At 37.0% G+C, this 21,743-nt stretch overlaps 1 protein-coding gene across 7 annotated transcripts in view; it reads left to right on the forward strand.

Moving 5' to 3' along the window:
• Positions 1-21,743, forward strand: part of Fbxo15 (F-box protein 15) — a 60,253-nt gene that overhangs the window by 15,503 nt on the left and 23,007 nt on the right. For 6 of the 7 annotated variants that reach the window (XM_040272040.2, XM_040272067.2, XM_005334385.5 and 3 more), the window contains exons 4-8: positions 484-726; positions 1,286-1,495; positions 4,839-4,965; positions 6,473-6,555; positions 7,509-7,651. In XM_040272040.2, coding sequence (XP_040127974.1) covers positions 484-726; positions 1,286-1,495; positions 4,839-4,965; positions 6,473-6,555; positions 7,509-7,651 — 806 coding nt within the window. The remainder of the gene's footprint in view (positions 1-483; positions 727-1,285; positions 1,496-4,838; positions 4,966-6,472; positions 6,556-7,508; positions 7,652-21,743) is intronic. The other variant, XM_078029881.1, reaches the window with a different exon arrangement.

Here is a 21,743-nt window from a genome sequence, read left to right on the forward strand (position 1 = left end):
TTGAGAAAGCAATGCATGTTACTGTTGAAAAGTTAAAAAATAGGAAGCAAAAGAAATGCATAATTCAGTTCTTCCCTGTTGATATTTCTGTGTGTGTGTATCCTTTTTGATCTTTTTAAAAGCATGCATGTGTAAAAAAAAATAAGACTTGTACTACATAGCCTTCTTATTTTTCTAGAATAGAACTCCTATTCAGTTGACAAGGCAGTGGTTTGGATTATCCTAAATAACATGAGATTGCTTACTTTATGCTTTATCCTCAGAAACAGACTTTTCCATTTTTTTTCATATGTTTTTGGGGTTAGTGAATCTAAAGCACTGCATTTCAAACTGCAGTTCACTTTAACATATGAACAGTTGTAAATGTTCAGCTTTATTTATTCATGGAATTGAACTGTTATGCATCTCTAATTTAATATGAGATGCATAATACAGGTGTGTGGCAATGTCTCTTGGTTTATGTATTTTCTCTTTTTTTCCCAGTTTTATTTGGCTCAGAATCTATTCAACTGTGTTTTCACCTAAAAGATCCAACTGGAAAGTTAACTCAGTGGAGGAGACAACTGTGTCTGTGAGTGGACTGTCAGTTGAGGATAAAGAAGCTGGCTATTGGAAGAAAGAATATATTGCAAAACAGATCACATCTGTGAAGACAGCACTGGCCCAGGTTCTCCAACCTGTCAGCCCCTACACAGGCCTTCCTGTGAAAACCAAAGAGGCCCTTAGGTATGCAGTGTGTCCTTGAGCAGGGACCTCTGAGGCTCCTGGACAGACTGTGGCACCTTTCAATTTATAACCACTTTAGAGAAGACTGGTGACCTCAGCTCTTAGTGTCCTGTGCATAGGGCAGATGTGTAGTTTAGGTGTGGGGAACTATCACTGATAATTTTTTGTTTTTCTGCATCTATATAATATGCAGTATATTCCTATTCCATATATGTGGCCTAAAGTTTTTCTGTTTTTATGAAAAGCAGAAATAACCTAATGATCTGCTCTAGTAAAGCAAGGGTGTTCAAGATGTTCTTCCTTCTGGGTGGAATCTTTGTTGTACTTAATGTCTGTTGTCAGTTGCTGGAACATCATAGATGTTCAGTCAGTTTTAAGAGAGGAGCAAAAGTATAACAAAGAACTTCTGGTGAAACAAAAATTATGTTGTGCATGTTCCGAGAATGTTGATTTTTGCTTTCACGGAAATAGATGCTTTCAAGATAATGTATGAAATTGCCTTTAGCATTTATTTTCTAGAATGAGGTAAACATTTTTAGGTTTTTTTTTCTTTCTACAGGATATCAGGTTTAGGTTGGGCAATTGTATTGAGAGAAAAAAGTGGAAAAGAATATATCATGCAGCATGTTGATCTTTCTTTAAATGATACATCAGTTACTGTTGTGTGGTATGGCAAAAACTGGCCATGTTTAGCAACATTAACAACCTTGGATTTGTGTGGTGTGACGCCAGTTTTTATGGACCGGCATAAACCTCCTGCCAAAAATGGGTAAGTATTAATTTGTAGAACTCTCAAGTGACAGCATCTTGTACCTAAATATTAGTTGGCATTACTTTGGTAATTCAAAAATATTGCTAATGTATTTTAATTTGATTGTACCCTAGACTTTTCTGCAATTTTGCATCACCATGGAATAGGAAAAAAATGTCTTTGTCATACTTAAATCAGGTCTGAATTTAAGTTCCTCATGTATTGGTTATATGTAACAGTGTGAAATGATGTTCTAGTTAGCAAAGTTTCTTGGATAATTGATGGCTAACCTTTTGAAGTTTTTAACAGAAAGATCTATAAAATGATTACATTTTTCTTTAGTAAATGATTATACCAATCATAGTTGAAGTATGAAGTCATGCATATAATTATTTATTTTGCTTGTCTTTCTTTTGAACTTACTACATGTGTGACCTTGCTACGTAACTTTTTGCATGCTTCCACTGTCACATCTGTAAGTAGGATGGTGCCTGTGTAGTATTTAGTGTGGGGGGACTACTGTGAAGATCAGACTCTTATCAATTTAAAATGCAATATCAAAGGTGTGTGTATCCCAGTGCTAGTGCTTACTGAACACTCACTCTTTTCCTATTGTTAGGTGGCTTTATACTGAGTCCATACTCATTAGAAGGCTTACGTTTACTTTACCCAGGAAATCTCTCATGCCACTTTTCTCATTATCAGTTATTTTCTCTTGAAAGTTGGACTATGGCATGTAGCATCCCCATTTCCTGAGCAAGCTAACATAGTCTATACAAAATCTACCACAGATGAAAGGGTCCTATCTACCTTCTGCAGAATTTATGTCCTGCTCTCCCTCCCTCTTCTTTCACTGTTACGATGTCCTTGGACTTTTCAGCAACACTTCCCATACCCCTTTTCTTGCTATTCTTGCATGCTGCAGATTCACCCATCGGTCTCTCTTTGTCCTTGGTGAAAGGTATTCAGGTGCCTGACATTAGGGCTAGCTGTCCCCAGGAGGATCAGTGTTCTTTACCGTTTCCCTGGAGGTGGATCTTGTGTCTGGCTTCTCTGTGGTCCTGTTGTGATCACTTAGCTCTCCCTATGCTGTGAATATGAGGACATTCAGACTTCTCACTGATGTAAGTCCAGATTTTGTATTTTGAAAATGCCCTTGATGCCACAGTAAAAAACATATGAATTATTTTTTCTGATTGTATTACTGAAAACATTTTGGAAACACAGTTATCTTTTAAATAGTTTTTTTATTTGAATAACTTTCTGAAATTGCAAATGGTATCATGATGGGTACCAGATTATTCTAATACAATATTTAGGTTTTACACATTATGAAATAGTGTTTGGAGGCTGAGCCCACAGATTCTGTTCTTATTTGACTGAACAACATGCTACTTGGCATATCATGAAATGCTGTTTACAAGTATTAGGACAAAACTGTTAAATTAATTAAAATGAACACAAAAGATGGGTCAGGTGGAATTGTAACACTCAGTTGAAAACAGTATATTCCTAAAACTTGACATCAAGGTCAGGAATACTGGATGATATACAGTGAGCAATGCTAGAATTTATTGAGGAAATATATTTTATGTAATTTATTTCCATTAACACTCCATGGACTTTAGCTGGCCTCTGATCAACCATGGCATTGGTTTTGATTGCTCTTTCATTGTAAGTTTGTGAACCAGTGCTGTCATCATGCGGCAGCACAGATCCTTGCCTCCAAGAAGATACTTTATGACTTTTATTTGTTTTTGTTTTTTGTTTCTTCAATGAGAATTTTTTCAGAGACAGTGAAAGTACTGTTGATGTAATTTGCGAATTGGATTTCCCTATAATTCATTGCTTTCTAATTGAATCTCAGTTGGCTTCCTTGCCAGTGTATGTCAGTGGCTTGTAAGGCCAAGGCAAATGAGAACTCAACACATCCACAGAATCTAGTGTGTTTTTTTTTTTTTTAACCTTTGGGCCCATTGGAGAGGGAGAGAAGAGGGATTTTCATACCCCACTTCGCCTCCTCTCCATTTTAATCATGGCAGTGGCAGTGACTGCCATTTATTAAGTACCCACCATGTGCACTATGCTCTCATGGTATTTTCTCATTTATTTTTTCAACCTCCCTTCTGAGGAGGCTGGTGATCTCATACACAAGAAATTGTCTGCTGTGGTTGAGGAGGAAGAGTCACTGTCAGTGGGAGCTAAGGGTTCACCTCAGGTTTTCCTGAATCTACAATTAAATCAGAAATCATCCTCCTTCAGGAATAATCTGCATATACTGAATGTATTTTTAGTTTGTGAATCACACATATGCTCACTGACCACCTCTTCTTTTCCAGTGGTTCTCAGCACAAAAAGTTTTCTTGAAGGGCTCAATTCCCTGGTATGGGAGCTGTGGGTTTGCCTCTAGTGCCTTATAGTGCATCCTCTGCTATGAAACAGTGCTATAGCTGACCTTTTAAAAAATTCTTTTACCTAATGAACATTTGCATAATTATTGACTTCTGCTAGGTGCTGGGGGCAGCCTCTGGAATGCTCTGGAGCCCCAACTCCTTCGGGACTTTGTTCTAAGGCTGTGCTCTGTTAATTGACCAATGAGATCTCATCTTTCTTATAATTCCCTGAATCATCTTTAGGTTCCTGAGAATGACAGACATTCATGTCTACTGTTTATAGTGCTCTAGAAGGTTTCACTAGATGACTTTAAGTCTTGTGATGAGACACAGACTTGTCTTTTCTTACACCTCTGAGTATTTACTCTTAGACACTGAGTTCTCAGGTTATCTCCTTTATGATAACAATCATGATTTTGGTTTAAATTTATTTTCTAATGTTTCAGTTTTTACTCTCTTAGTTTCCCTGAAGATAAATTTGAAAGACACTTTTGTGTTCAGATATCCTACTGAGATTACCTGTTTTGTGTAACTTAAAGTATCTTACCTTTGCTTATGCACTATTTCACTCACTAGATTAGAATTACATATTGAGAATTGACTTTTGATTGTCATGTTTTTTCTGGGTTTTGGCGTCGGGTGGGGGTGGGGGTATGAGAATAGAAGACAGTTCTGCCACTGCTTTACCATGCTAATTCTTCAGTGCCCCTCTGGCTGGGTCATTGAGTTGATAGAGCAAGGGAGTGGGGAAAACATAGTATGGTGAAAAGCTCAAATGTATCCATTTTGCGTTTTATTTATGCAAGTCTTTTGTGTCCCCACGTCATGATTGATTGTGCCACTTAGTTTGAGTAAATAAGTATGTATAAATTGCTCTTCAAAAGCATTTTTAGATACACTAAGTAGTAACAGTGATACAGATAGGAAAGCTCACGTCTCTCTTTTTTCTTTGGCATGGGTTTTCAAAGACCTCGATGGTATTCTTTAATTGCAAAGTATGACTTGAGTCACTTAACGGAATCTACCATGATCGGTTGCGACAGACTTGTTCAGATATTTTGCCTACACCCTGGTCTCCTGGTGGGGCTATGGAAGGTAAGATGTATTCCTTGTGTATCCTGAATCATTTCCCTGTCACAGCCCCATGTTCACTCACCATTAGGTATAAAGTCATATGTAAACTCCTTGACTTTTCAGCAGTTGCATCTCACCAGCCTCATTTTTCTGGCTAAATGATCTTCTCTTTATTGAAGCAACTCTACTGTTCTGCTATCACAGTGACAAACCACTTCTTCCTCCTTGTCTGTTTTTGTTAACGTTGTTCTTTTAATGTCATGGGGCTTCTCTTTTCCCCCTTCCAATCAATCCGTGTTTCTTCCTCTGTTTCTTTCATGTCCTTGTCTGCCAAAGCCTCTTGATCATTCACCATGGTAGTGTTCGAAGCATGCTTCTGATGCTGCGATGTAGCATGGGATATAATTTGCTTTTCAGGGTCAAGTGTTTGAGAAGTTGTCCTTTCCTTTTACATAGGTTTCTTGTTGTGCCAAGTCAGGCTGGTTGCTTGCTCCTCCTCTGGAGGTTATTTTCTGGCAGTCACAGAGTAAAAAGCAGAATATACCTCTGTGTATACAAATTTAAGTCTTTGGCCTGTGGATGTTTTAAGGGAGTTAACAGACTTTATTTTGAGAATAGCAGTGTGCATCAGTGTACACTGATGAGACAGAATCAAGGTCTCCATTTTCATAGAGCATCATCTTGTGGCACTCTTTTCTTTTTTCAATCTCCTATGGCTGTCCATTTTTCTTTTCCTCTGTCCCCTTCTCTTTGAAGGTAACTTGTGGGTGAGGCAAGGGTTTTTTTATTTTACATTTTATGACTTGACCATCCATCTGTGTTGGCCTATAGAGTTAAGAAGACTGTGGTTGATCTGCTTGTCTTCTGCCTGGTATTTGAAGGTTTACTGTTTGTGAGTGTCTACACCAGTCAGCATCAACCATGAATCTGAAGAGAGATGGATGAGTCCCAAATAGTCACATTTTCTGTTCAGCCTAATGGGCATGAGAAAAAGCTGAATCTAATCACTCTCACTGCATTTGCTAAATCAAATACTTTCTTGAGTGAGGAACATTATGCCAGTAATGTTCAGTATTTGTTGAATTAATCTGGTACTTGTGAAAGTCTTACCAGTATTGTCTTTATATTGGACAAGAGTCGAAACAGCCCTGAATTGACTATATATATATATTTATACATATTTGCAATCACAAATATATATATATATATATATATATATATATAATTTGCAATCATCATATATAATAGAGTATTTTGATGTTTCCCAAGTCCTAGGATGTTAATTCTTTTGGTACTGCATGCTCTGCCTATTTGGATGAATTGTGGTCCTACTGTCAATGTGACACATAAGTCTTATTAGATAGTAATAATATATTAGCAGTAATAACGTATTTGTGCCATGGTGATCTTCTAGTTATTAGAAACCACATCTATCTGCAAGATGAATGTGCTGTGATCTTCACAACGACCTTGTGAAATATTAAAATATTTCAGTTGAAAAATGTATTCTTTTTAATTAACTTTTCAGAAGGAGGAAGAACTGGCTTTTGTCATGGCAAATCTTCATTTTCATCACCTTGTGGAGAGGAGCACATTAGGCTCAGCCTCTGTGTATGTATCTGGGTGAATTGAATTTTTATACCATCAATATAAAGGGTTAGAAGTTGATGCCATCTTAATATTTGACAATAGCTACAAAGATATTCTTCTAATCGGTAGACACAAGCCAACAGGCATAAGTGCTTTAGCTGTTGCTAACATAGTTGGATTATTAATGAGTATATATTTGCTTTATGTATCCCTAGTTAAGGATTTTGTACCTAATATAACATTATTCATGGACATAGGAATGCTTCACTACTACAAGATGCTGCCAGTTGATCCCTCAGTTTCTTGCACTTCTGTGAATTTTCATATCTTGCAAGACATGCACATTACGGGCCCTCTGGATGAATTTGGTCTGCAGATTTATTTTGGTTGGGGTATCTTTTAATGCATTTGAATGTCCTTCATTGGGGAACATGCTTTCCATTTCCGTGTAGCTCTTAACCTTCCTCTTTGGACTAATACACTCCCTTACTCATTTATTTTTTATTGTCTAAAAAGCTCCTGGGTGCTTTTGAGTGTTACCTTGTAGTAAGGTTTTTCTTATAGAGCAAAACTTTTATCATCTTGGCTTCAGTTTTGCCTGAGTCCCTAACCTGTAGGTCTGCTGTTTGATGCATTTCCTTGCTGAATACCCCGGTTTCTGGTTACTGAGAACATTGAAGGCAGTTCTACCTTTGTAGAACTGATGTTGGGATCCATCTCAGAAATACCTTCATCATGGCGGTCCTATGGGTACCTTTGGCACTCATAAATGTGCCTGTTTTTATAGAAATTGGTGAGAGGAACATGAAACAGTTCTTTTGGGTTTATGGTATTGAAGATTATTGGTGTCTCTATAATGTCTCATTGGTAAAAGATAGTGCTTTGAATGAATGCTAATTGTTTTAGAAGTAATTTCAACCCAAGTATTTCATCTCTGGTGTTGACAGATTTATGTGTTTTGTTTTTCTTTTCAGGCCCTATGAGCTGCCTCTTCACAGCCCCTTTTTGGATGACAGTCCAGAGTACGGGTTGCATGGCTACCAACTCCATGTTGACATGCACGGCGGTGGAGTTTTCTACCTGTGTGGTACATTTCGCAATCTCTTCACCAAGAAAGGTGAAGTTAATTTAATTTTTGTTCCATGAAAGTAAAAGGTGTAGAGAATATGGAACTAATTTCTGGGGCTAAGAATCATTTTCCTAACTGGTCATTTTGTAATCCATTGGCACAGTTATGTTCCCTGACCCCATCTCACTCTGGACTTGTGAGATTCCTTGGCTTTGTGAATGTGAATCTCTTCTGCATCTGGCTTTGACTCTTTCACCACCATCGCTTTCTACTTTCTGGATGTGGTCTCATTTTCTTTGCTTATATTTTTTTATTGTTTTGCACTCCCCCCAACCCTTTTCCCTTCTTTCTCTGAGGATTTGGTCAGTGTGCCAACAGAGCTGATGTAGTACCTGTCCAGGATGAGAACAAAGAGAGGCTAGCCTTCTCTCGTGTGTGCTGAGTTAAGTGTTGTCCCACTTGCCAAAGCTGAGAAGAGGACAGGGAGACCTAGGGATGGAGGAGGGAACTTGAGCTAAGCAAAAGAAAAGAGAATATCTGTATTCTGATTTTTCATTCTTTTGTATACTGTACACATGGAATTTGATGTAAATACTTGTATATAATTGAGTTTAATATTTTTGATAAGGATTTTTTATATGAGAAATTATATCTCCTTCATTTTGCATCATATTAAGAGGCGTATAATGTTGGGTCATCTCTCTGTTAGTATTCCTGAATTTCTTTTGGTTAAACTGACCACTAGAGCTCTCATTATAAAGCCATTCTTTACCAGATACACTGTTCCTCAAAAGCTTTTTACCTAATGAACTTGACATCCATTAATGATCCTTGCCTAATTTCTTTTTTTAATTTAGAAAATGCTGGATTTCTAATTATGTCATTATTTCTATATTTTCTAGCTGAGATTTTAAAAGGTACTTTGTTTTATCACTTGGGTGAAGGCAGGTAGATGCTTAATTCTTTTCGTTTTAAGTGTCAACTTTCAGATTAAGAAAATGATGTGTAGTTACCTCCTACAGTGGAACTGTTTTTCATACTTCTTTCTCTTTCCTTCCTTTCTTTTTTCATGTTTAGTGTCTCTCTGGATTCTTGGGTAAGTCTATTTATCCAAGAATTTATAAAAAGTTACAGATGTTATTATTTTTGAAGCTAAAATTGTTGCCAATTTGGTCATTGGGGTCTTCTCTGTGTTCTTTGGATTCACCTCCATTAGTCTGCTGCCTGTCTGTCTTCCTTTCCTTTCCCTTTCTTCCCTTTCCCTTTCCTTCAGAGATACTTTACCACTGAGATATATCCCACATTCTTTTCATTTCTTATTTTGAGATAGAGTCTCACTAGGTTGTTGAGGTTGTCCTCTAACTTATGGTCCTCCTGCCTCAGCATCCTGAGTCACTGGGATTCAGGTATGCTGCATTACACCTGGCTTCTCCATTAGTCTTCGAGCCCTCCTTGCCTTTTGATTCAAGATTTCTATATTCCTTTGCTTTTTGGCATTTTATTGTAATTATGAATACATTAACATGAGATGCTTTGACATTTTTGTTGTTGAATAGTTCCACCCAAGAATGTGGAATGCCCTTCAATTTGTTAAAAATACTTATATGACTTTTAGGAGTGTTTTAACATCTTCCTCATACTAATTTTGTACATTTGTCATTAAGATTTTTAGTGACTATTTAATCTTTGTATCTTTTCTTCCATTTTGTCTTTTAGTTGTTTTGTAATACCTGTGTAGTTTTGGCCTCAGGTCACAGATGGTCTTGTAGAATCAGTTGGGAAGTCTTCCTTTTTCTTGGAGTTTTGGAGAATTTTACATAGAATTTTATGAATCTATCAAAGCCTGCAGCTTTCCTTGAGAGAATAATTTTAACTATATTTTGATTTTTTTGATATCTACAGGGATATTTATGTTATCTATTTCTTCATGTGTGAGCTTTGATAATTTGTGTCTTTCAAGGAACTTGTTCATTTATCTCACTTGTTGAATTTGTTAGAATAAAGTTGTTCATAGTCCCTTATTATTATTTTTTAATATTTGTAGGATCTGTAGTGATGCCCCCTGATTCCTGATAGTTAGTTTGTGTCTTTTCTTTTTTTCTGGTTAGTGTGGCTAGAAACTTGTCAATTTTAATGATCTTATGAGAACCACCTTTTGGTTTAATTGGCCTCTCTTTGATGTTCTTTTGTGTTTCATTGATTTGTATGCAGATTTTTATTCTTTCCACTTCTTCAGGTTTGTAATTTGCTTTTCCTTTTTTAGCTTTTTAAATAGGAAAACTGAAGTCATTGCTTCAGGAACTTTGATAATGAAGGGACATAGTGTATTCTACCCAGTACTGCTTTAGTGGCCATAAATTCTGATTTATTTTATTTTCATTTTCATTCATGTTCTAGGTTCCCATCATTTATAACATATACCTGATATAACCAACTTATTGGGAGAAGATATTTATTTTGGTTTATGATTTTAGAGGTTCCAGGCAACGGTCAATTGGCCATAATGTTCTGGGTCTTTAGTAAGGAGCACATCATGGCAGGACCACATGGTGCATAACTGCTCACCTTATGGTTGGGAGGTAAAAAGAGAGGGAAAGAAGGAACTGAGATCCTCCAGTCTCCTTCAGGGAATGCTGGTACTGAAGGTTTTTGTTATGTATTGTTATAGGTTGAAGATAATTCTTTCTATTCCTAGATTAGTTGGATTTTTATTATTTTTTAAATGAGGAGTAATTGTTAAATGCTGTTCCATATCTTTGGACAACTGTGGATGATCATATGACTTTTATTCTCCTTTGAACTATTAACAGTAAATTTCACTAATGGATTTCTAATAGTAAATATTCTAGAATCCCTACAATGAGCTCCTCTTGTCATATTTATATTTAAGCCACTGGTTTTAGTTACTTGGATTTTAGTGTTTTTTCATTTTCACTCACAGATGGTACAATGTACAGTTTTCATTTTTTTTCTTCTATTACTGATTCAGTAATAATCAGACTTTCTCCTTTGGAATCAGATTTGGTATTTGTATAATTTCCTAATATTGTATTTAGTTTATTAGTTAGTTTAGAAAAGTGAGCTCCATGAAGTAGTGTGTGTTTTCTGTAGGTGTATTTTGACTTTTTTCCCCCTAGCATTCTGAATTGACTGTTCAGGTTGTTTCATTTTCAGGTTTTTATGTTTTTCCTCGTTTTTTTTCTGCTGTGCCCAGAGTCTTGGGCTCTCTGAGGTAGGCAGGCACTGAAAGGTGCTCTTGAGCTGGCCTCTCCTGGACTTACTTGGGCCCTGTGGCCTCCACTTCAGATTGTGGTTATAGGCACTGGCAGCCTTTTGGTCAGGTGCCCTGCCTGTGAACAGCCCACCCATTTTGCAAAGTTGTGGAAATTCTTTCATTGGTTGCAGTCATTCTGTCCTTTGTGGCCCTGCAGATAAAATCTGATCCTTGGAATCTAGGTATGCACTGTTAAGGGTCTTGCTGACATGCCATATAACAACCCAGGTTCAAATGCCAGTGCCTTTGATGCTTGTGTTGGCAGAGAACTTAGTCTGCTCTCTGAGGAGCCCATATTTGTGTCCGTAGGTGTCACCTTCCCCCAGCCTTGACTGAGTTTGAGTTGCGAAACACTTGCTAGCCTTTCATGGTTTTATCATGGCGAGAAACTGGCTTGGTGATGGATGAATGAGACCTAGTACCCACAGTAGGGGATGAAATAGTTGGAGTGGTTTCTGCCACAGCTGCTCCCCAGAACTCTCCTTGCCCTCTGAACTTTGTGATCATTATTATAGTGGCCTGTGGGGCTCTCACTCTGCATCCTCTTCCTGGTCTCAGTGTTCCCATTGTCCCCCTCTGGCCTTATTGCCTATTGCCTTCCATCTTCTGCCTGCTCTCTTCAATCTGCACCAGCCACTCTGGCTTCCTCCCTGTTCCTTGGCCATTCCAGGCCTGCTGTGTGCTTGGGTACTTTTCCTGCTTCCCTGCCAGCAGTGCTGCTGTCCTAGACCTCTGCACAGCCTCACAGTGAGGCTTTCCTGTGAGGCCACACCAGGATATCTATTATATTATTTAATTGTATTTAGTTTATTAGTTAGTTTATAAAAGTGAGCTCCATGAAGTAGTGTGTGTTTGTCTGTTTTGTTCAGGACTGTCTTCCAGCATGGCAGAATCAGTATCTGTAGCCTAGTGGCCTCCTTGTTTGACCAAAGTGAGGGAAGTCGCTAGTGGTTAAGCCTCCATGGAGGAAAATGAAATCCTGCCCTCATTCCACCTCTCACAGTCCAGGAGGCCCCCCAAATACTGGTTCGGCCTGGTTCTGAGGTCATCTCTTAGTTCCAGAGATGCTACTGCAGTTCTGCCTCTTATTATCTCACTTCCTTTTCTCTTAGAATCCAGAGGAAGAGTCATAACCCTCCTTTTTAAGTACTTCTATGTGTACATCTCTCTCTGGAGGGAAGAAGTTCCATAAACGTATGTCTTGGCAGACGGCTTTCTATCTATGTACCTATAGTAGGGTTCTTTGCTCCAAAATGAAATTTCTTCAGCATCTGATACAACTACTGTTTGTCCATCTCATGCTCTCACTGTGAGGTAGACAATAAGCATTTTTTTCTGATCTGACATGGTTTATAAGGCATGAATATTTCAAATTACCAAGCCATCTATAAAAATTCCTACTAAGATACTTTTTATATACTATTGTATACTTTAAAAAATTTTACTTTGAAATATTTTCACACTGTACAAATACAGAGAACTCCTATATAGCTTTTATGCAGAATTTACCAATTTATAACATTTTTGCTATATTTGTGTTGTATGCATATATACATATATGTATATATGTGGAGTTAGCCTGACCACTACTCTTTAGAGATTAGGTCTGTTAGGTGCCAGGTCTGATTTGGGAGTACCCAGGAATACAGGGAACAGGGCTGTGCCTTTCCTTCCTCTAAACAAATAGAGTATAATATGGGTCAGATTTTACATTGTATTCCTTGTATCTACAAGATACCCTTAATGATAGAGATGAGAGTTCTAGGACACATTTATGAGCCCTCATTATAGGTTTCTGCTTAAGTTTTATATCTACATTAATTATTTAGCTGAGTCTTCATTGAAAGCCTGTGAGACAAGTCCTCTCACCTCTCCTGTGTCATTGACAAGGAGTGCACAGCTAATGGCATAGGTCACTTCTCTAATGCCAGGATGAGTCCTTGCTCAGGTCCACAGGACTCCAGAGCTGAGAGTCTTTAACCCAGCGGCTCTACAAACTCCTGTGAATTTTTGCATTTGAATGAGATGCTTTTAGAGTACATATTCTCGTGTGTGTGTGTGTGTGTGTGTGTGTGTGTGTGTGTGTGTGTGTGTGAGATTAGCTGTGCAGTGTGCTGGCATTGTACTGTGGTCAAGGCTTGGCCCCTATGTGCTGAGCTGCTGCATTTACATTCAGCACAGCTCTGTGTTAATTCTAGTAACACCCTTTAATCATTATGTGATTGTTATCGCTTATAAGAGGTTAAGTTTTTAAAGAAGGAGACCTGGACACTGAGATGGGAATTACCCTATTTTTGTCTTTTTTTGTCTGTTTTTTTCAAAAGAAGTCTTTACATAATCAGATGACTTCCCAGGCTGACTCAAATGCATTTCTTTTTCATGTGGTTCTATGAAGAGTCAGCAGAGGGTGCTGTTGCCATCAGAGTGTCTCTGACATTTTTGAAAGTACAAATAGAACGTCCTCTACAGTGTTTGAGAGACTCTCTTGGTACTATGTGGTATATTTAGTAAATTCCAACTATGTCATTGCAGTTGGGGATGACAACACTTTGCCCCTATTTTTAAAAAACACTCTCTTCCTATCAAGGATAAATTCTATCATCATGTCTCCAGAATTCAGGTTGCTCTGTGATCTCTAATCCTCAGTGAAACATGAAGAATCCGGCCTGACTAAGGAGACAGGCTCTTTGGAGTGGTGGGAAGTCAACAGGTTGAGGCTGACTTATTTGATTCATTTGTTAACCAACGGTTGTGGAATGCAGGGGATGCACAGGCACAGGTGCATGCCAGGAGCATGGAGTTACGAATTCCTGGGGGGCTCTAAGGACAGACACCCAGGAGTTGCTGCCAGTAGGGATAAAGTAACCATTTGTGTTCAGACCAACATGTGTCCAGTTTCCAGGGTCATGCTGTAGAGCAAAAGAGAACACTTTAAATAGGACGAAATTTATAAACAGGGCCTGCATCTGGTCATCTTATAGGGCCATTTCTAGTATTTCATCTTCGAATAAGGATTCTGTGGATATACCAGTTTCATCCACAAATTCATTGCAGTTGTTTTAAAACATCTCAGTGGGAAGTTACAAAACTTGCAAAGTAGAGTCTAATATCCATTTGGAAATATAAGATGCATTAATAATGGCTGCGAATTTGTTTTACAATTTTGAGTTAGTATATCTTTTCTATATATGGAATGTATATAGGCTACAGGAGAAAATACAATAAAAACCAAAACCAAAAACAAAAAACAGAGAGCCAGCACACAGTTGAAGAAAGAAACTATCACTTTGAGTGCTGAAGTCACTTGTGTGTCCCTTCCTGCTCTCCATCTGTCTCTCCTTCTGCCAGAGGGGACCACCATCCTCTATTATGTTAATAATTCTCTTGTATACTCTTTTTTTAAATAATTAAGCTTTTTTTGTATTGTGAAATGGCACACAGAGAAATTCGTATAACAGATTACAATAAAGCAGAAACCTGTGTGATCACCATCTTGGTCTTGATTAAATTTTGGAAATGAATAGTAAGAGGGGGACTGTTTATCAAATGCTGGACACACCCTGAAACTCCAGTAACCAAGAAAGAATGATATCATTGAAGGATAGAAACTCAGGTGAATGGAGCAAAATACTTCTATACATCTTTTGCTGTTCAAGATTATTTTGTCACATTAGTTTATATTCATAAATCCCTTATCTACATCCTAATAAATATTGGACTTACAGAAAAGCAATTACTATTTAAATTAATTGCTTCATGGTATGTCTGTATATCTGGACATATCTTCATCCTTTAAAGAATATGTAGGTATTTCTGTAGGTTCTATAGAATCCATTATGTAATTTGCCAAAGACTAGCTAATAGAGTTGAATATGAAGGGGATATAAATAATATTGAAAGAATTTATGATATATTTACTTTTAGACAGAATGATCCCCATGGAATATTCGGAGTAAGTTCTAATGTTTTAATGTTGCCTACTTCTTGGTCATAGTATTTTCTCTGAATAAAATATGCTTTCCTTCTATTTTCTTAACTCTGTTCCATATGCTTTACTACAAGCTTCTTTGAATTTTTTTCTTCTGTATGTGTTACCAAACCCACCTAAGCCCCCAAGTGGTTGCTTAGGTGTCTAGGATTAGATTTCTGAGTCACATGGAGGATCACTTGGCCAACTGAATCCTCATGAATACTCAAGGATATGTATTGTCTCCTTGGCAGACAAGCAGAATATCTGAGCTCAGTGGTGCTGTCCTCATTCATTTCAAGGTAGAGCTGATGATTCTTGGCTTTGAATACTGACTGTCCAGCAGGCCCAGCTCCCAGTAATGAACATCAAGTCCTGCTTTGCTTTTCATTTTATTGCTTTTTCTGATCTCTTCTCTTCTGGCACAGTCAGGAGGAGCCTAGATTCTTTAATTTTATAATATATCCCTCATGTTTCTAGAATTTTTCCTCCCTTAGCAAGGAATTGGGATAAGTTTTTTCTCTCTCCCAGCTCCATTTGAGAGTGAATAACCAGGATCTGTGTCTTTTCTTCCTCATCAGTTTGATTGCTTCTCCTTAGAACTTTGGTATACTCCTCCCCCAAGAAACTGGGAACAAACCTTCCTTCTTTCCTTCCTTCCTTCCTTCCTTCCTTCCTTCCTTCCTTCCTTCCTTCCTTCCTTCCTTCCTTCCTTCCTTCCTTCCTTCCTTCCTTCCTTTTTCTATAAGTCATATCATGTTGAGAGTTTAAAAAAAGATCCGTAAAATCTCTTTTGAAAAAAAAAAATCCCTGAATTTGCTTCTTTGTGTGTTACCACTAAAATTAAACTAAAAGGAGGTTTAGGTGAGGAAATATTTTGCTCTCTGAATCGGATTTATGAGGGGCTAAAGGGAGGGAGGGATAAACAGTTAAGGAAATACTGAAAGTAATTTATAAATGAAAACTCAAGGTAAGCTTATGAAAGTGCCTATGGGTTTTTTCTATATACAATTTGTTTTCTATTCATTTGGAAATGTAAATGGACTATTGACACCAAGTCCCCAAGACAGGCCCTAAGGTCAGTGATTCACTAGGAGGACTCCTAAGTCTTGAATATAGATGTGTTAGTGACTAAAAATTGGCTCTTGGCTTTGAATGCTGACTGTCCAGCAGCATTCAAAGTTAAAGTTATAGTTAAACTATATCTATATATATATAGTTTATATATAGATAGAGGATACTCAGCAAGGAGAGAATGTGCGTAGGGTGAGGTTTAGAGGAAGCCAGCACACTCTTCCAAGAATTCTTTCCCTGTGGAATCATACAAGATGTGCCTATCCTCTTGGAATGAGTTGTGACTATGCGTGTGAAGTACTGTCAACCATTAGATAATCTAATTAGAGCTCACTAGAGACTCCACACCCGGAGTGTTTACGGGGGACTGGTCCTGTAGGCCCTCACTACAAAATACTACCACAATCCAGACTCCCAGAAGAAATGAGTTCAGTATAAATTACATTGTACAAGTAGTTTAGGCACAGTGAATCACTCTTATTGGTTAGGGAATGGTGATAGGAAACCACCTAAATTCCCAAGTTCCCAGACTTTCAAGGGCCAACCTTGCAAGCAGATCTTTCCAAGAATAGACAGACTCAGGCGTGCTGTATTAGTTCCTTTCTGCACAACTATCCATTAACATTTTAATGAGATTATGATACAGCCTAGTGAAGAGAAGATAGGAAGTAGTCCAGTCATGTCTTTGAAGTGTAAATAGAGCTTGCCAAAGGGCTTGATCAGCATTGCAAAGTATAAAGGAGTGTATATTTTTTTGATCTTAGTATCAAGCTAATTATTACCAGTTTTCAGAAGTTGAAGGAAGAAGGTCTTGTAAAACACAGTATATTGTAGTCTTTTTTTTTTTTTAATAAATTTTGAGTGGAATAGTTATAGTAAAGAAGCAGAAGGAAGTCACTTTAAATAAAAAGTATGCTGTTCCTGTCATTTGACTTACAACAAAACAAAACAAAACAACAACAACAAAAAACCCTTTACTTTTTAGAACCTAAGTTCACAGCAATATTGGGAGGAAGGTACAGAGATTTCCTGAACTTACACCCGTCACCCCCAAATGAATAGTCTCCACCTTTAATATTCTCCATCACAGTAGAGCATATGTTAGCATCACATATGTTGACACATCATTTTCACCCCAAAACCATAGTTTACAATAGGTTTCCCTCTTGGTATAATACGTTGTAAGGGTTTGGACAAATTTTAATGGCATGTATTCACTGTGATAGTATTACAGAGTAATTTTACAACCTTAAAAGTCATCTTTACTTCACCCATCCCTCCCTTTCTCCCCCCACTAGTACTTGGAAACCACTGATCTTTTTATTGTCTGCATAGTTTTTCCTTTCCCAGAATGTCGTGTAGTTAGAATCATATAGTATATAGGCTTTCAGATTGGCTTCTTCCAGTTAGTAATATGCATTTAATGTCTTTTTATGGCTTCATAGCCCATTCCTTTTTATTTTTTGGGTACTGGGGAATGAACTCAGGTAGCACTTGACCACTGAGCCACAGCCACAGCCACAGCCCTATTCTGTATTTTTTGTTTAGAGACAGGGTCTCACGGAGTTGCATAGTGCTTTTGCTGAAGCTGGCTTTTGATTCTCAATCCTCCTGCCTCAACCTCTCTAGCCACTGGGATTATAGGTGTATGCCACCATGCCCAGTTGCCCATTCCTTTTCAGTGTCCAGATTTATCACAGTTTATTTTTCTGTTCATCTACTGAAGGTCATCTTGCTTCCAAGTTTGGGCAATTATAAATATACAATAAGCATGTGCATGCAAGTTTTGTACAGACATAAGTTTTCACCTATGATTAAATACCATTAAATGTATTGCTATATCATATGGTACAAGTATGATTAATTTTATAAGAAATTGCCAAACTGTTGTCCAACTCAGCTGTATCCCCAGAGGCAATAAATTACATATTCCAGGCTTGCATCCTCACCAGCATTTGGTTTTGTCAGTGTTCTGGATTTTGGACTTTTTTAAAAAGATTCTTTGGATATTTTCTGTGGATGATTGGGCCATGTGTTAAGAAAGACGGTTTCAATTTTTCCTTCTTGATCAGGTTGCCTTTTGCTGTGATTTGGATCTGGAATGTCCCCCAAAGGCTCATGTGTTAAAAAGCTTATTCTATCTTGGCTCTAATGGGAGATGGTGGAGATGTCAAGAGGTACGGCCTGACAGCAGGAGGTCTCTGGATCCTCAAGAGGGTTAGTGAGACCCCAGCCTGTTCCTCTTTCTGTCCTGACCATGAGGTGAATGGTTGTGCTCCCTGTGCTCTTACCATGACGTGCTGCCTTGCCACAGGCCCAGAGTAACAGGGCCAACCAACCATGGAACCAAAATAAACCTTTTCTCTTCATAAGTTGATTATCTCAGGAACTTGTTTTAGTGACCTTTTATTTCTTTTATTACTGTATTAGATGTTTCCAGCACAATGTTGCAAAGCAGCAATGAGAAGAAATACCCTGGTCTTATTCCTGATTTAAGTGGGAAAGCTTTGAATTTCTCATTTATTATTTTAGTTGAAAATTTATCATCATAAATTGTTAATTGTAGATTATTTTGTAGATATTTATCAGTTGAATAGAGGAAGTTTCCCCCTCTATTCCTAGTTTACTGAGAGTTTTTAATCATAACTTGGTATTGGATTTTGTCAAATGCTTTTTTTCACATCTCTTGAAATAATTGTGTGATTTTTCTTTTTTTGCCTATTGAAGTAACAGGTAATATTAATTGGTTTCAAATGTTAAACCAATCTTGCACACTTGGGAGGAATTCTACTTGGTTATCGTGTATAATCCTCTTTTTTTTCCATAGTTGAATTTTATTTGCTGATACATTTTGTTGAGAATTTGTCATCTGTGTTCATGAGAGATACTGGTCTGTATTTTTATTTGCATACACTGTCTTTGTTTTCAAAAATAGGATAATGCTGCATTATATAGGCCTGTTCAGATCATCTGTTTATGTAAATTTGTCACATTGTGTCTTTTAAGGAATTGATCCACTTCATCTAATTATCACATTTGTTCATTGTTCTCCTTTACTATTCATTTAATGTCCATGGGGTCTGTACTAATGATCTATTTTTTTCATTTGTGATATTAGTAATTTGCATCCTCTCTTTTTTTTTCTTGGTTTGGCTGGCTAGAAGCTTATTGATTTTAGTGAAATTTTCAAAGGAGACCAGCTTTTTGTTTCATTGATTTTTCTCTGTTGATTTCACTAATTCCTGCACTAATTTTTATTATCTTCTTCTGGCTTAGTTTGGATTTAATTTGCTCTTCTTTTTCTGTTTTTCTAGATTGTGGAAACTTAGATTGATTTTAGATCCTTTTTTCTTTTTCTAATATATGCATTCAGTGCTTTGAATTTCCAACTAAGCACAACTTTGTTGCATCCCACACATTTTGATAAATTATATTTTCATTATCATTTAGTTCGTAATGTTTTAAAATTTCTTGAGTTTTCTTCTTTGACCTATGTATTATTTAGAAATGCATTGTTTAATCACCAAGTATTTGAGAATTTTGCAGCTAACTTTCTGCTATTATTTCTAGTTTAATGCCACTGTGGCTTTCTAGCAGTCTATGATTTCCAGTCTTGTAAATTTGTTAAAGTGCGTTTTATGGTTTTATGACCCATAATGTGGTCTTTCCTGGTGATTGTTCTATGTGAGCTTGAGAAGAATGTGCATTTTGCTTTATAGTATGAAGTAGTCTATAGATGTCCATTATATCTAGTCGATTAATGCTGTTATTGAGTTCAGCTTTGTCCTTATTGATTTTTCTGCCTGCTGGTTCTGTTCATTTCCGAGAGAGGGGTGTTGAAGTATTCAGCTTTAATTTATCTTTGCAGTTCTATAGCTTTTGCCTCATGTCTTTTGATGCTCTTTTGTTAGGCACCTACACATTAAGGATTATTATGTCTTCTTTGGGGTATCCATCCCTTTGTCATTACCTAGTACTCTTCTTTATACCTGATAATCCCCTTGCTCTGAAATCTGCTCTGTCTGAAACTTATATAGCGATTTCCATTTTCTTTTGATTGGTGTTGGCATAGTGTGTTTTCTCCACTTATTTGCTTTTACTCTATGTTGTTTTCTTATAGCCAACCTATAGTTGAGTTTTTATTTTTTCACCCAATTTGACAACCGCTGTCTCTATTGGTATATGTAGACCATTGATATTTAAGGTGATTATTTTATAGTTGGATTAATGTCTGCTATATTTGTTGTCATTTTCTATTTGTTACCCCTGTTCTTTGTATTTCTTTTTTCTGCCTTCTGCAGTTTTATTTGAACATTAATATGATTCTATTTTCTCTGCTTTCTTAGTATATCAGTTATAGTTCTTTCTTAAATTTTTTTTAGTTGTTGCCCTGGAATTTGCAATAGACATTGCGAATAACCTTACAATAACAAAATAATTCTAATTTTCCTTCTTGTCTCTTGTATCATTGCTGTCACTCATTCCACATATACATAAGCATATATGTATATATGTATATATATTGTACATTTGTGTACATATTTGAATATAGTATTTTTTTTAGTATTTGAACAAATAAGTTTCAAATGAGAAATGTGTGGAAAGTTTTATTTTGCCTTCATTTACTTCTATTTTAGTGCTCTACTTTTCTTTATGTAGATGTGAGTTTCTGACCCATATCATTTTCCTTCTCTCAAAAGGACTTCTTTGAACATTTCTTGCCAGGCAGATCTGGCAGCACATTCTCTGATTTTTCATTTGACTGAGAAAGTCTTTATTTATTCTATTTAACCTTTGAAGGATAATTTCACAGGGTAGAGAATTCTAGCTTGGTGCTTTTTTTTTCTTGCAACACATAATACCAAATATTTTACTCTTAGTTTCTTCTTACTTTTATGGTTTCTTAGAGAAAATCATATGTAATTTTTCTCTTTATAGACAACATCTTCTTTTACTCAGTCTTCTTTCAAGATTATCTTTGATTTTTTTCCTTTTTTTTTGGTATTTATCCTGCTGCTGTTCTCTGGGTTTCCTGTGGTTTGGTGTCTGACATTAATTTGGTGGAAATTCTTAGTCATTATTGTTTCAGATATTTCTTCTTTTTTTCCTCCTTTGTGTTTTCATTATGTGTACATTATATCTTTTGTAGTCATACCATATATCACAGTTCTCACATATTCTGTTCTTTTCTTTCCCTAGTCTTCTTTCTCTTGTTTTGGAAGTTTACATTGAGAATATCCTTAAATTCAGAGATTCTTTACTGAGCTGTGTGTCCAGTCTACTAACAAGAGCCCATGAAGATATTCTTCATTTCTGTTACTGTGTTTAAATCTCTGGAATTTCTTTTACATCTCTCTTACTTCAGTGTCTTGCCTTATATGTTCTTGCATGTTGTCATCCATAGGAGCCCTTGGCATGTTAATCACCATTGTTTTAAGTAAATAGTGTGATAATTCCAGCATCTTTGATATAACTGAGTCTGATTCTGATGCTTTCTTTCTCTTCAAACTGATTTTTGCCTGTTAATATTCCTTGCAATTTTTCCCTGATAGGTGGACATGATGTGCTGGGTAAAAGGAGTCACAATAAATACCTTTAGTAGTGTGGAGATAAAGTTTGTGTATGTAGGTGGGGGCGTTCCCTGGTTGTATGTTAGGTCCCAGTCTTTTAGTGAGCATGTGCCTCTGACTGTGAACTTAACACACGCTTCTCAGTTTCCCTCCACTACATGGGGATGGCACAAGATGGCTGGAAGGGGCTGGAGTTGGGATTTCTCTTCTTCAAGGTAGGTTAGGGTCTGATAAAATTCCTATGGGTTAGGCTGC

This window comes from Ictidomys tridecemlineatus, chromosome 13, assembly GCF_052094955.1.
Source record: "Ictidomys tridecemlineatus isolate mIctTri1 chromosome 13, mIctTri1.hap1, whole genome shotgun sequence".
Lineage (NCBI taxonomy): Eukaryota > Metazoa > Chordata > Mammalia > Rodentia > Sciuridae > Ictidomys > Ictidomys tridecemlineatus.